The following is a 14504-nucleotide window of genomic DNA, read 5'->3' on the forward strand; positions in this document are numbered from 1 at the left end:
ACAGCTGAAACCAGAGCAGCAGTTCCAGCCATTAAGACCTAAGAGGCAGAGGTCAGAGACAGAGACACGAGTTGGGCCTGTGTGTTTGCAAGACTTTTTGTTGGAGAGGCTGGAGAACAATGTTTGAGCTTCCTTGCACAAGGGCCATTGCAGAGCACTCAGGGCACATAGATTGAGAGAAGAGAGTCCTGGAGGGGTGGAGTGTGGATACAATGAGAGTTCCTGGGGCCAGGTTTCTCATCTGGCTGTGGTTGACTGGCTCACTGTATGCCTGTGGGCAATACACGACTGTTGACTCTATATAAAAAGCTCTGCCCAGTACTCTGCACAACAGGGTGGCTGGGCTGCAAGGCTGCAGGAGAGCAGAGGCTGGAGTGGTGGCAGTGCCGAGGACAGAGGCCCAGACGATGGCTGTGCAGGACGATTGTGCAGAGAGGCCGGGGCATGGCTGCGCGGACAGAGGGGCCCAGAGGCAGAGACTGGCTTGCTGCCTGCAGACTTACTCTGAGTGAATGGGATTCTAGTGACTGACCTGCCACCTGGACATAAAGTTGAGTATAACCCTTTCACCCCAAGAACGTTTTGCTATCAATTACTTTGGTCACACTGAATCCATAGTGAACTTGCCCAGGGCTCAAACCCATTGGCAAGACAATAACCCACCCAGTCTGTGCAATTTCATTGTAGCAGCCAGAGCAGAGGAAGGAATTTGAGCCATGAACTGAACACAGTGTATTGCCAGTGGATTTCAGCCCTGGGCAAGTTCACTATGGATACTACAAGACCCAAAAATGTCAATGAAAGGCTTTAGGTGTGAAATGGTTTACACCCAACTTTATTCCCACAGTGGCAGGTCAATCACTAGAATCCCATCAACCCACAGCGAGTCTGCAAGCAGCAAGCCAGTCTTGTCCTCCAGCTGTCTCTGTCCCATAGCAGTGTACCTCTCTGTCCTCAGCACAGCCACCACTGCAGCCTCTGCTCTCCTGCAGCCTTACAGGTGTGCCACGGTGTCACCCAGAGCACCCGGCAGAGCTCTTTATATAGAGTCAATAACAACATATTCCCCACACGGGTGAAGCGACCAAGCTAAACAGGGCCAGGTGAGACTCCTGCCAGTAGGAACCTTCACATTATCCACACATGGTCTGGGTTCTTCCTGCTTCATTAGTATTTAACATTCCTGATAAAACCCCTTCAGTGAGGTTAGAGGAATTTCTCTGATGCTCCTCCCAGGGCACAGAGTGGTCTGCTCACCTGGAACAGAAGCTGCAGGAGCACAAGGAGCAGGAGCCCTTTCAGGAGACGGTCATGCATGGAGGGGGCACAGGGGGCTCTGGTATTTGGAGGACAGCACCTGGGCCACACCCACCCTTGTTTGGGCCTTCCCTCCAGTGCCTCCAGGTTCTCAGATGGGATCCACACACCCCCCTCATGGCTCCGATGCGGGAAGAGGCCTGACCCCTGAGAAATTCCCCAGACCTCTTCCAGGCAGACCCTCAGGGAAGGACTCCCCTGACCTGTGTTCTGGGGTGGGAAGGGATTCCTCTCTGCTCTGGGTCTACCATCACCTAATATCATCTAAGGGGTGAATAATAGTGAAAAGGGTTGTGTTTCAGAGATACAGACTGGGGACCCTGCATCTGGGGTGGTACTTGGGGGCAGGGGACATGCTCCATGGCGCAGATTTGTGAGGGTCACAGCCCAGAGCTGTTCCACTGAATCCTACTGTTTAATCATGACGTAATGCCCTCCACACACATGACACCACCCAGCTTGTAAGAGCAGATTATGCTGCAGGTGCCACAGGACACACATGGTGTCTGCACAAGGGGACTCGGGGACACCCAGAGAGAACAGTCACAGCAAATCAGGGGCAGGACAGCTGTGCCTCTGAGACCCTGTCAGCTCCAGACACAGCTCAGGACCCTCTCCTCAGCCTCAGACCCTTCCTCTCTCTCTGTCCCCTTGGTGACTCTGCCAGAGGTTCCCTGTCCTCATGGGATTTGTGGGGTATCAGGTGTGTCCCAGGCTTCCACCAGACACACAGACCAGGAGTGAGGAAGTGGGTGTCCCGCATGGACCTGGCTGGTGCCATTCTTGGGGACAAAGCAGGGCGTCTGACACTCGGCCAGATGCCGGACCTGAGGCCCATGGACAGGGTGTCAGAGGGGAGATGACCAGCAGGGTAGAGCCCCAAAGATGGACAGAAGTGAGTCCCTCACAGTGTCCAGGAGTCCTGCAGAACCTGGGAACCCCTTATTAGCTGGACTCACTCACCTGCCCCGGCTGCCCCTCCCCTCAGGTGCCCTGACAGAGCAGCTCCCCTGAGTCACCTGGAGGGGAGCTGCCTCACCCTCACCTCAGGGGTCTTCCCTCCAGTCCTCGTTTGCAGGAGACACAAGGCTGCTGTGTACTGACTGGGCCAAGAAGGAACAGGGCCCCATATCTATTTGAGGGACACCGTGACCCACTCTCCCTGGGCGTCTACAGGATCCCAGGTGCTGCAGGAGCAAACACACGGGCATGAACGTGCTAATCTGTGCTGTGGAAGGTTCACTGTGGTTGTGATGGAGAGAGGAAGTCACTGTCCCCAGGCCTACAGTTAGTGTGGGGTCACTGCCCATGTGCTAGACACAGTTAGGGGCAAGTCTGGAGTCAGCAAGAACACCACCTATATGTGTGTGTCTGTGTGTGTGTGTGTGTGTGTGTGTGTGTGTGTGTGTGTCTGTGTCTCCAGGATTGGAAGCAAGCAATGGGTTGTGTATGATGTCCATTTGTGCACATATATTCAGATGGTGTCTTGTCCAGAGGAGCCTAATGGCCCTGAGTGTCTGGACTCACCTTGATGTGGACTGTCAGGGCCTCTGGCAGCTCCAGAGAAAGTGCTCCTGGGGTGGCATGAAGTCCCCCCTGGTCTCTGTGCAGAGCAAGTGGGTTTAGTAAGTCCCCCTCTCTGTCTCAGGAGACCATATCAGAAGCACATGGTGCCCAGAAAGAGCACCTGAGGGAGGACACAGCCACTCACACTGGACTAGAGGTGCTGAGGGAAATGGCCTGGGGTCTGAGAGAGGACGTGCCCTGCAGGACAGCGGCTGGGCTGCAGGGGGCATTGCTCCCCAGGACAGGCCTGCAGCCCTGGAGCAGGTGCAGTGAGTGAGACGCCCTTCCCTCCTGGGGCCTGGAACTGACTTCCTAAAGATTTTAAATATAATTTAAAGATGCACACAGACAGCTGCTGTGAGTTATAAATACCCTCTTCTTTAAGAAGTGTTGACGGACGGAGCCAACATGGCGGCGTGAGTAGGACAGTGGGAATCTCCTCCCAAAAACATATATACTTTTGAAAATACAACAAACACAACTAGCCCTAAAAGAGAGACCAGAAGACGCAGGACAGTGGCCAGACTGCAGCTACACCAGCGAGAGCCCAGCGCCTGGTGAAAGGGGTGAGATACAAGCCCAGGCCCCGCGGGACCCGAGCGCCCCTCCCCCCAGCTCCCGGCGGGAGAAGAGCAGGCAGAGCGGGAGGGAGACGGAGCCCAGGACTGCCGAACACCCAGCCCCAGCCATCCGGGCCAGAGCGCAGACACAGTACGTGCCCAGGGGGCCCTGGATACTGGGGGAACAGGGAGTAAGACCTCTGAGCGGGTGCCGAAGCTGATACCCCTGTGACAAAGAAAAGCGGGGGCTTTTTGAAAGTCTTAAAGGGACAGGGACTTAACAGCTTGACGGAAACAACCCAGGTCACAGTACAGCAGCTGGAAATTACAGGGAAAACCGGGTGCACTAACCCCCTGGGCAACAGCTCTGAGACCCCTCACGGAGGCAAACAGTCAAGCAGCCCCCCCATCCATTACTCCACCGGGCGCTGCGAAAGCAGAGAAGCAGCCTGAGACAAATTCCGCCCACAGAAAGGGAAATTTCTCCCTTCCGGCCAGGCAAGACACAAAGACCCAGTCTACACGCAATTACCCAACAGAAGCCACTAGGGGTCGCAGTTGTCCCAGTAAAGAAAGGCCAGTAGCAAGTGAAAATTTTGGCCCTCCCAGCTGACAGTCAATAGCACCTGTCAACATGAAAAGGCAAAAAAATATGATCCAGACAAGACTAACCCAGACAGCTTCGGCATCTGCTACATCTTCCCCTGAGAAGGAATCTGGGGAGATACATTTAGCCAGTCTTCCTGAAAAAGAATTCAAAACAAAAGTCATAACCATGCTGATGGACTTGCAGAGAAATATGCAAGAACTAAGGAAGGAGAATTCAGAAATAAAACAAGCTCTGGAAGGACTTCAAAACAGAATGGACGAGATGCAAGAGACCATTAATGGACTAGAAAACAGAGAACAGGAACGCAGAGAAGCTGATGCAGAGAGAGATAAAAGGATCTCCAGGAATGAAAGAATTTTAAGAGAGCTGAGTGATCAAACGAAAAGGAACAATATAAGAATCATAGGTATTCCAGAAGAAGTAGAGAGAGAAGAGGGGATAGAAAATGTCTTTGAAGAAATAATTGCTGAAAATTTCCCCAAACTAGGGGAAGAAATGGCCTCTCAGACCACAGAGGTACACAGAACTCCCATGACAAGGGATCCAAGGAGGGCAACACCAAGACACATAATAATTAAAATGGCAAAGATCAAAGACAAGGACAAAGTACTACAGGCAGCCAGAGAGAAAAAAAAAGGTTACCTACAAAGGAAAACCCATCAGGCTATCATCAGACTTCTCAACAGAAACCCTACAGGCCAGAAGAGAATGGCATGATATACTTAATGCAATGAAACAGAAGGGCCTTGAACCAAGACTACTGTATCCAGCACGAATATCATTTAAATATGAAGGAGGGATTAAACAATTCCCAGACAAGCAAAAGTTGAGGGAATTTGCCTCCCACAAACCACCTCTACAGGGCATCCTACAGGGACTGCTCTAGATGGGAGCACTCCTAAAAAGAGCACACAACAAAACACCCAACATATGAAGAAGGGAGGAGGAGGAATAAGAAGGGAGAGAAATAAAGAATCATCAGACTGTGTTTCTAATAGCTCAACAAGCGAGTTAAGTTAGACAGTAAGATAGTAAAGAAGCTAACCCTAAACCTTTGGTAACCACAAACTTAAAGCCTGCAATGGCAATAAATTCATGCCTTTCAATAATCACCCTAAATGTAAATGGACTGAATGCACCAATCAAAAGACACAGAGTAATAGAATGGATAAAAAAGCAAGATCCATCCATATGCTGCTTACAAGAGACTCACCTCAAACCCAAAGACGCACACAGACTTAAAGTCAAGGGATGGAAAAAGATGTTTCAAGCAAACAACAGAGAGAAAAAAGCAGGTGTTGCAGTTCTGGTATCAGACAAAACAGACTTCAAAATAAAGAAAGTAACAAAAGACAAAGAAGGACATTACATAATGATAAAGGGCTCAGTCCATCAAGAGGATATAACCATTATAAATATATATGCACCCAATACAGGAGCACCAACATACCTGAAACAAATATTAATAGAACTAAAGGAGGAAATAGAATGCAATGCATTCATTCTAGGAGACTTCAACACACCACTCACTCCAAAGGACAGATCCACCAGACAGAAAATAAGTAAGGACACAGAGGCACTGAACAACACATTAGAACAGATGGACCTAATAGACATCTACAGAACTCTACATCCAAAAGCAACAGGATACACATTCTTCTCAAGTGCACATGGAACATTCTCCAGAATAGACCACATACTAGGCCACAAAAAGAGCCTCAGTAAATTCCAAAAGATTGAAACCCTACCATCCAACTTTTCAGACCACAAAGGCATTAAACTAGAAATAAACTGTTCAAAGAAAGCAAAAAGGCTCACAAACACATGGAGGCTAAACAACACGCTCCTAAATAATCAATGGATCAATGACCAAATCAAAATGGAGATCCAGCAATATACGGAAACAAATGACAACAACAACACTAAGCCCCAACTTCTGTGGGACACAGCAAAAGCAGTCTTAAGAGGAAAGTATATAGCAATCCAAGCATATTTAAAAAAGGAAGAGCAATCCCAAATGAACAGTCTAATGTCACAACTATCGAAATTGGAAAAAGAAGAACAAATGAGGCCTAAGGTCAGCAGAAGGAGGGACATAATAAAGATCAGAGAAGAAATAAATAAAATTGAGAAGAATAAAACAATAGCAAAAATCAATAAAACCAAGAGCTGGTTCTTCGAGAAAATAAACAAAATAGATAAGCCTCTAGTCAGACTTATTAAGAGGAAAAGAGAGTCAACACAAATCAACAGTATCAGAAATGAGAAAGGAAAAATCACGATGGACCCCGCAGAAATACAAAGAATTATTAGAGACTACTATGAAAACCTATATGCTAACAAGCTGGGAAACCTAGGAGAAATGGACAACTTCCTAGAAAAATACAACCTTCCAAGACTGACCCAAAAAGAAACAGAAAATCTAAACAGACCAATTACCAGCAACGAAATTGAAGCGGTAATCAAAAAACTACCAAAGAACAAAACCCCCGGGCCAGATGGATTTACCTCGGAATTTTATCAGACATACAGAGAAGACATAAGACCCATTCTCCTTAAAGTTTTCCAAGAAATAGAACAGGAGGGGATACTCCCAAACTCATTCTATGAAGCTAACATCACCCTAATACCAAAACCAGGCAAAGACACCACCAAAAAAGAAAACTACAGACCAATATCCCTGATGAACGTGGACGCAAAAATACTCAACAAAATTTTAGCAAACCGAATTCAAAAATACATCAAAACCATCGTACACCATGACCAAGTGGGATTAATCCCAGGGATGCAAGGATGGCACAACATTAGAAAGTCCATCAATATCATCCACCACATCAACAAAAAGAAAGACAAAAACCACATGATCATCTCCATAGATGCTGAAAAAGCATTTGACAAAGTTCAACATCCATTCATGATAAAAACTCTCAGCAAAATGGGAATAGAGGGCAAGTACCTCAACATAATAAAGGCCATCTATGAAAAACCCACAGGCAACATTATATTGAATATCGAGAAGCTGAAAGCATTTCCGCTGATATCGGGAACTAGACAGGGATGCCCACTCTCCCCACTGTTATTTAACATAGTACTGGAGGTCCTAGCCACGGCAATCAGACAAAACAAAAAAATACAAGAAATCCAGATTGGCAAAGAAGAAGTCAAACTGTCACTATTTGCAGATGACATGATACTGTACATAAAAAACCCTAAAGACTCCACCCCAGAACTACTAGAACTGATATCGGAATACAGCAAAGTTGCAGGATACAAAATCAACACACAGAAATCTGTGGCTTTACTATATACCAACAATGAACCAACAGAAAGAGAAATCAGGAAAACAACTCCATTCACAATTGCATCAAAAAAAATAAAATACCTAGGAATAAACCTAACCAAAGAAGTGAAAGACTTATATTCTGAAAACTACAAGTCACTCTTAAAAGAAATTAAAGGGGACACTAACAGATGGAAACGCATCCCATGCTCATGGCTAGGAAGAATTAATATCGTCAAAATGGCCATCCTGCCCAAGGCAATATACAGATTTGATGCAATCCCTATGAAACTACCAGCAACATTCTTCAATGAACTGGAACAAATAATTCAAAAATTCATATGGAACCACCAAAGACCCCGAATAGCCAAAGCAATCCTGAGAAAGAAGAATAAGTAGGGGGGATCTCACTCCCCAACTTCAAGCTCTATTATAAAGCCATAGTTATCAAGACAATTTGGTACTGGCACAAGAACAGAGCCACAGACCAATGGAACAGACTAGACAATCCAGACATTAACCCAGACATATATGGTCAATTAATATTTGATAAAGGAGCCATGGACATACAATGGCGAAATGACAGTCTCTTCAACAGATGGTGCTGGCAAAACTGGACAGCTACATGTAGGAGAATGAAACTGGACTATTGTCTAACCCCATATACAAAAGTAAACTCAAAATGGATCAAAGACCTGAATGTAAGTCACGAAACCATTAAACTCTTGGAAGAAAACATAGGCACGAACCTCTTAGACATAAACATGAGTGACCTCTTCTTGAACATATCTCCCCGGGCAAGGAAAACAACAGCAAAAATGAACAAGTGGGACTATATTAAGCTGAAAAGCTTCTGTACAGCAAAAGACACCATCAATAGAACAGAAAGGAACCCTACAGTATGGGAGAATATATTTGAAAATGACACATCCGATAAAGGCTTGACGTCCAGAATATATAAAGAGCTCACACGCCTCAACAAACAAAAAACAAATAACCCAATTAAAAAATGGACAAAGGAACTGAACAGACGGTTCTCCAAAAAAGAAATACAGATGGCCAACAGACACATGAAAAGATGCTCCACATCGCTAATTATCAGAGAAATGCAAATTAAAACTACAATGAAGTATCACCTCACACCAGTAAGGATGGCTGCCATCCAAAAGACAAACAACAACAAATGTTGGCGAGGCTGTGGAGAAAGGGGAACCCTCCTACACTGCTGGTGGGAATGTAAACTTGTTCAACCATTGTGGAAAGCAGTATGGAGGTACATCAAAATGCTCAAAACAGACATACCATTTGACCCAGGAATTGCACTCCTAGGAATTTACCCTAAGAATGCAGCAATCAAGTATGAGAAAGACCAGTGTACCCGTATATTTATCGCAGCACTATTTACAATAGCCAAGAATTGGAAGCAACCTAAATGTCCATCGATAGATGAATGGATAAAGAAGATGTGGTACATATACACAATGGAATACTACTCAGCCATAAGAAAAGGGCAAATCCAACCATTTTCAGCAACATGGATGGAGCTGGAGGGTATTATGCTCAGTGAAACAAGCCAAGCAGAGAAAGAGAAATACCAAATGATTTCACTCATCTGTGGAATATAAGAACAAAGGAAAAACTGAAGGAACAAAACAGCAACAGAATCACAGAACTCAAGAATGGACTAACAGGTACCAAAGGGAAAGGGACTGGGGAGGATGGGTGGGTAGGGAGGGATAAGGGGGGGGAGAAAAAGAGGGGTATTAAGATTAGCATCCATAGCGGGGTGGGAGAAAGGGGAGGGCTGTACAACACAGAGAAGACAAGTAGTGATTCTACAACAGTTTGCTACGCTGATGGACAGTGACTGTAAAGGAGTATATAGGGGGGACCTGGTATAGGGGAGAGCCTAGTAAACAAAGTATTCGTCATGTAAGTGTTGATTAATGATTAAAAAAAAAAAAAAAGCAGTTCCTATGTGGTGACCTCTAATGAGTTCTACACAATGATATAAAGGGCATATAAAAGTGTAGGCAAAGGGTCTGTTTGTGTTTATACAGAGGATCAAAGCCTAATTTGGCTACCCCAAAAATGAACTAAGATACAATATGAAAAAGAACTTCCAACATCAGCACTCTCGGGAAGACTCATGACAGAAGATGATCAGCAAAAAAAAAAAAAAACTCCAACAAAGATCCACGCACTGTCACAGGTGTAGATGCACTCATCCCACCAGTTCCTGGACTTGCCATGGGAATGATGAAGGAGATATCTAAGCTGGCCTGTGCATACAGTAAAACAAAAATTGGACTGGATCTATACTGTTGGAACTCAACCAAGAATTAGGAGAAGTGCAAATTGTAGTACTCCAAAATCTTACAACCACAGACTATTTATCGTTAAAAGAACATATGGAATATGAACAGTCCCCAGGAATGGGTTGTTCTAGTTTATCTGAATTCTCTCAGACTGTTTAAGTTCAGTTGGACAATATCCACCATATCATAGATAAGTTTTCACAAATGCCTAAGGTGCCTAACTGGTTTTCTTGGTTTCACTGGAGATGGCTGGTAATTACAGGTATGCTTTGGTTAGGTAACTATATTCCTATTATGTTAATGTGTGTGCACAATTTAATTAGTAGTTTAAAACCTATCCATGCTGAAGTTACTCTACAAGAAGATATGTCAAAGAAATAATCAATCTTCCCAGGTTTTCTTCTGCCTGCTACTTCTATAGCTTTTCTTCTTCCTACCTAATCACAACCTTTAAATGGAACTCGTGCCACATGTCGAATTTACCGAGTATCATAATTCTTCCAAGTGGTAAAGACACCTCAAGACAAATGCTGGGCATAGAAGCCACAGGGCATAAATATGCAAAGAAGTAAAAAGCTAACCTTTTCAAACAATAAGGCTTCTCTCTCACTTACCAACTTAACATTTCCCTGTATGGCCCCGGAAGATGACTGGTTAGCCAGAGACGGGTAAGATTCCTCAAGGGAGGAACAACCTAAGACAGGCACAGTCGCAGGGGGCCATGTGGTGAGAAAATGGGGAGCAGCAGAGGTGAGGCTTAGAACCTCCCCCCTCATGTTCTGAGAGAAATCTTCTGCATACATGGATGTTTATTGCCCTCATCTAGCTCGGATTAACACATAGTCTACAGGCACACACCTGATCATCTACATTTGCTCTCTTACAACATTAAACTCTGTTTTCTACCTTTATCTCGTATCTACCTACTTCAGCATTTTATTAAAAATAATAATAATAGAGAAATGTGGTATCCACATATAAATCAAGTTTAAAAATCAAATGAATATTCATATTTGAACTGACTGTGTATAGTTCATAATGCATGAGCAAAACCGAAAGTTTCTGTGATGACTGCCCTTGCACTGTTCACCATGTAACTTACTCACTATGTAAGAATTTGTGCTCCATGTAAGAATTTGTTCGTTATGCATCAGAAGATTGGAGACTGACGAAAATTAGGCTTGGGGTGGATTAATGATTGTGCATTGAGTATTGACCCCCCTATACAGAAATTTATTGTGGTTAACAACTATTTGATCAATAAATATGAGAGATGCCCTCACAAAATATATATATACATATATATATATATATAAACACACTTTCAATTGTAAAATAAATAAGTACCCGGGATGTAATGTATAGCATAAGGAATATAGTCAAAATATTGTAACAACCTGGTATGGTGATACCTGGTACCTAGAATTATCATGTATATAAATGTTGAAAGAACTTAGTGAAACCCAAAGGATCATGTGAAGGGTGTGTGCCTTAACTTCTTATAGCTTGGACTGATGTAATTTCAAGGATAATGGAGCATGATTGCCACGAGCAGAGCATTATCTTCAGAGAAGTCCTGGATAGTCATGTGTGGCCCTTCTTGTAAGTAGTAGAATGTAGTTCCTATTTATATCTTGCAGAACCAGTCATAGGCAGTTAACTCTAGATGTGTCAGAGGGAAAAAAAGTGAACTGACATTTATCCATCACCTCTTGAGTGCTGACCTTGTGCTATTGCTAAGTAGTGGAGATAGAATGGTGAATAAGACAAACCTATTCCCAGTCCTAAAGAAGGTAGCATTCTAACCAAGGAGACATATAAGGGGTTAGCTTGGGTTCCCTAGAAGCAAACCCTTCTTAATTGAAATATTTAAGAGCAAACGGCTTATTTGAGTGGTGAATCCAGCAAGTAGGGGCCTGTGGGGGAAATGAGACAGCCAAGGAAAGTGTCCCTACAAGGTGTAGCGTCTAGCAGGTCATCGTTCCCATTAACTCAGTTTATATCCTGTGGAAGAGCTCTAGATGACAGTGTAGAACACCCCTCAAAGGCATCCTATTCAAGAGGCAATGTAGTGTCCACCAACTCTTGTCAGTCATTGGTCAAGGGCTGTTTCTGGGGTCTACTAACCATCTACCCTTTCTGGTCTGCCCTGTATGTGGGCTGATTGAGGATTAGCAGCTAGACCAAGCTCTCCCCAGAGAGGTGCAGGTGTTTCTGTTTAAAGCCATTGGACCCTTGCTCACAGCAATGGTGAGTTCCAAGAGCGTGTGGGTGGGGCATCAGCAGCATCCACTACAGATATTAAAACAAAAACAAAAACAAAACAAAAATCACATAAGTAACTAATCATTTACCAATATGATAAGCTCCGTAAGGATGAAATATAAAGTGCTATCTAGGTCAGAGAAGGCTTTGGTATGCAAGTGAGAGTAAAGTATTAGATTCAGCTATGAAAAACAAAAAACCTGAAGTAGGAAGTGCCTTAAGAAGACAGAATATGTAAGGGTGGTATTGAGTCCCACAAAGTCATCAAGGATCCATGTTCCTTCCAGCTCTGTACTTCAACTAGATGAAGGATAGGCCCTCATTCTCACAGCTCAAGATACAGCCCTCACGTCCTCATTCCAGGTAGCATGATGGAGATGAATGGGAGGAGGAGAAGGGTCCTTAGCTTTAACTACACTTCGGGAGTCGGCCCCAGTACATCTACTTACCTCTTATTGGCCAGAGCCTTGCAACATGCTGTTACAAAGGACACTGGGAAATGTAGTTTTTTCTTAGTTAAGTGGCACTCTCCCAGGTAAAGGTCAAGGTTCTATAATGTATGGTGAAGAGCAGAGATAATACTGGGAGGTATGGCAGTGGTGTAAAGCAGATGCTGCTGAAGGGCTTAAACGAAGGATAGGATGTGTGGAGGATGGAGGCTAGTCTCCATGCCTCCCGAGAGCAGAGCTCTAAGACCCCAGCACTTAGTGCTGCTCTCAATTCCTTTAGGAGAACATTTCACCCTCTTGGTTTTTTCTCTTCATGGGAATTAAGTGGTAATTTTATAATGGAGGTTAATGGGAAAACCCACTTCTCTGTCCAGAACCAAAAGATGCTCATCATAAGAAACTGAAAATCATTTTAGCTCTTTATGAAACTGACATGTACAAATAGAATCAGAAACATTTCACCTACTCTTACTTGTTTATTCATTTAAGGTTTATCTGTTAGTAGTTGTTACCCCTGGAGAGATGATCTTATGAATTGTTCAATAACGTTTGGTAAACATGGTCGCCGAGTGAGGAGGAGAATATACTGCATAAGATTGAGTAAGGAATTTCAATAAAGTAATTTATGTTCTGAAAGAAAAAAAAAAAAGAAGTGTTTACCTAATGTGATAAGGCAATGGAGAGACACCAGCAAAGCAGGCATTTCCAGGGTTTCTGGAAATCTGAGTAGGAAGAGCTGCAGGATGGGGAGGGATTATTAACTGACTAGTGCAGCATTGAGAGATAATGTGATCCCAGGAGTAAGACACTAAGATTTCAAAACCAAGCTCAAGGTCAGGGGGTCTCCATGCCATTCAAGGTGGGCTCAAAGGGAATATAAACTTTGGAGGGGCTTGTCCCCCAGTGTAAGGAGCCTTGTCTACACTGAGCTCAGGGATATGAAGGGGACACATATCTGCAAACAAGGACTGGGATTTCTGCACCTCAAACCCCTCCTCCTCACTACCTGCTGGTACTCAGATAGGACACAGCCTTCCCTATAAAGTATTCTGAATCATGAATATGCAAATGAGCTGGGGTGCCCTCGGTTAAACAGAGGCATGTCTGTGCCCTGAGAGCATCACGCCAGGAGTGCACCCTACAGAGCATCGGCCCTCACCATGGACTGGAGCTGGAGAGTCCTCTTCCTCCTGGCAGTGGCTGCAGGTGAGGGGCTATCCTGTCCCTGGGCTGAGAAGGGGACAGGGCCAGTCAGGGGCATGTCATACCCTCCCATGTCCTCCCACAGGTGTCCACTCCCAGGTCCAGCTGGTGCAGTCTGGGGCTAAGCTGAAGAAGCCGGGGACGTCCGTGAAGGTCTCCTGCAAGACGTCCGGATACACCTTCACCAGCTACTATATGAGCTGGGTTAGGCAGGTCCCTGGACAAGGGCTCGAGTGGATGGGAGGGATCAACCCTAGCAGTGGAGGCACAGGCTATGCACAGAAGTTCCATGGCCGAGTCACCCTGACCAGGGACACATCCACGAGCACAGCCTTCATGGAGCTGAGCAGTCTGAGACCCAAGGACATGGCCGTGTATTACTGTGTGAGACAAACAGCGTGAGAACCCACATCCTGAGGGTGTCAGAAACCCTGAGGGTCAGGGGGTGTGCTGGGCTGAGGAGGGACAGGGGACAATGACTTCCTTACTCCCTCAAACCAGTTCAGGGAGGAGACAAAAATATAAATATGTCACAACACAACACTAACAAGAATTTAAAAAAGAACACTGAAAGCAACAGTTGCTTCCCGCCACCTGAATCTGTGGAAAGGCCAATGAATATCCAAGAGTGACTGAAATCCCTTTGGACCACTTGCTCTTTGCCTCCAGTGAACAGCAGATTTTGCAAGAAATCAGAACATTAGCAGATAAATTGTCCTGCACACAAGGAAAACTCTGATTTAACAATTTCCTAAATCCTAAAACTGATAGAAAATTCGGGTTTCACCCAAAAGTCGATTCTCCCATAAGTGTTGGAATCACTCCACCCTCCACCACACACTGTAACCTACAGTGGAACTAAAAATATAAGCTCATGAATGGCTTTCTTAAATTTACAATCATATGGCATTCTCCACCATTTACCCAGGGGATTTG

General features: G+C 44.8%; 1 gene segment (V, D, J or C); it reads left to right on the forward strand.

Annotated features, from left to right (window-relative positions):
• The first annotated feature begins 13486 nt into the window (after positions 1 to 13486).
• On the forward strand, positions 13487 to 13985 carry LOC130679438 (immunoglobulin heavy variable 1-46-like). The segment is given in 2 exon segments: positions 13487 to 13571; positions 13654 to 13985. Coding segments are annotated over 2 exon segments (363 nt in total).
• The last annotated feature ends 519 nt before the right edge of the window (positions 13986 to 14504 follow it).

Source organism: Manis pentadactyla, chromosome 11 (genome assembly GCF_030020395.1).
Source record: "Manis pentadactyla isolate mManPen7 chromosome 11, mManPen7.hap1, whole genome shotgun sequence".
Classification (NCBI taxonomy): Eukaryota; Metazoa; Chordata; class Mammalia; order Pholidota; family Manidae; genus Manis; species Manis pentadactyla.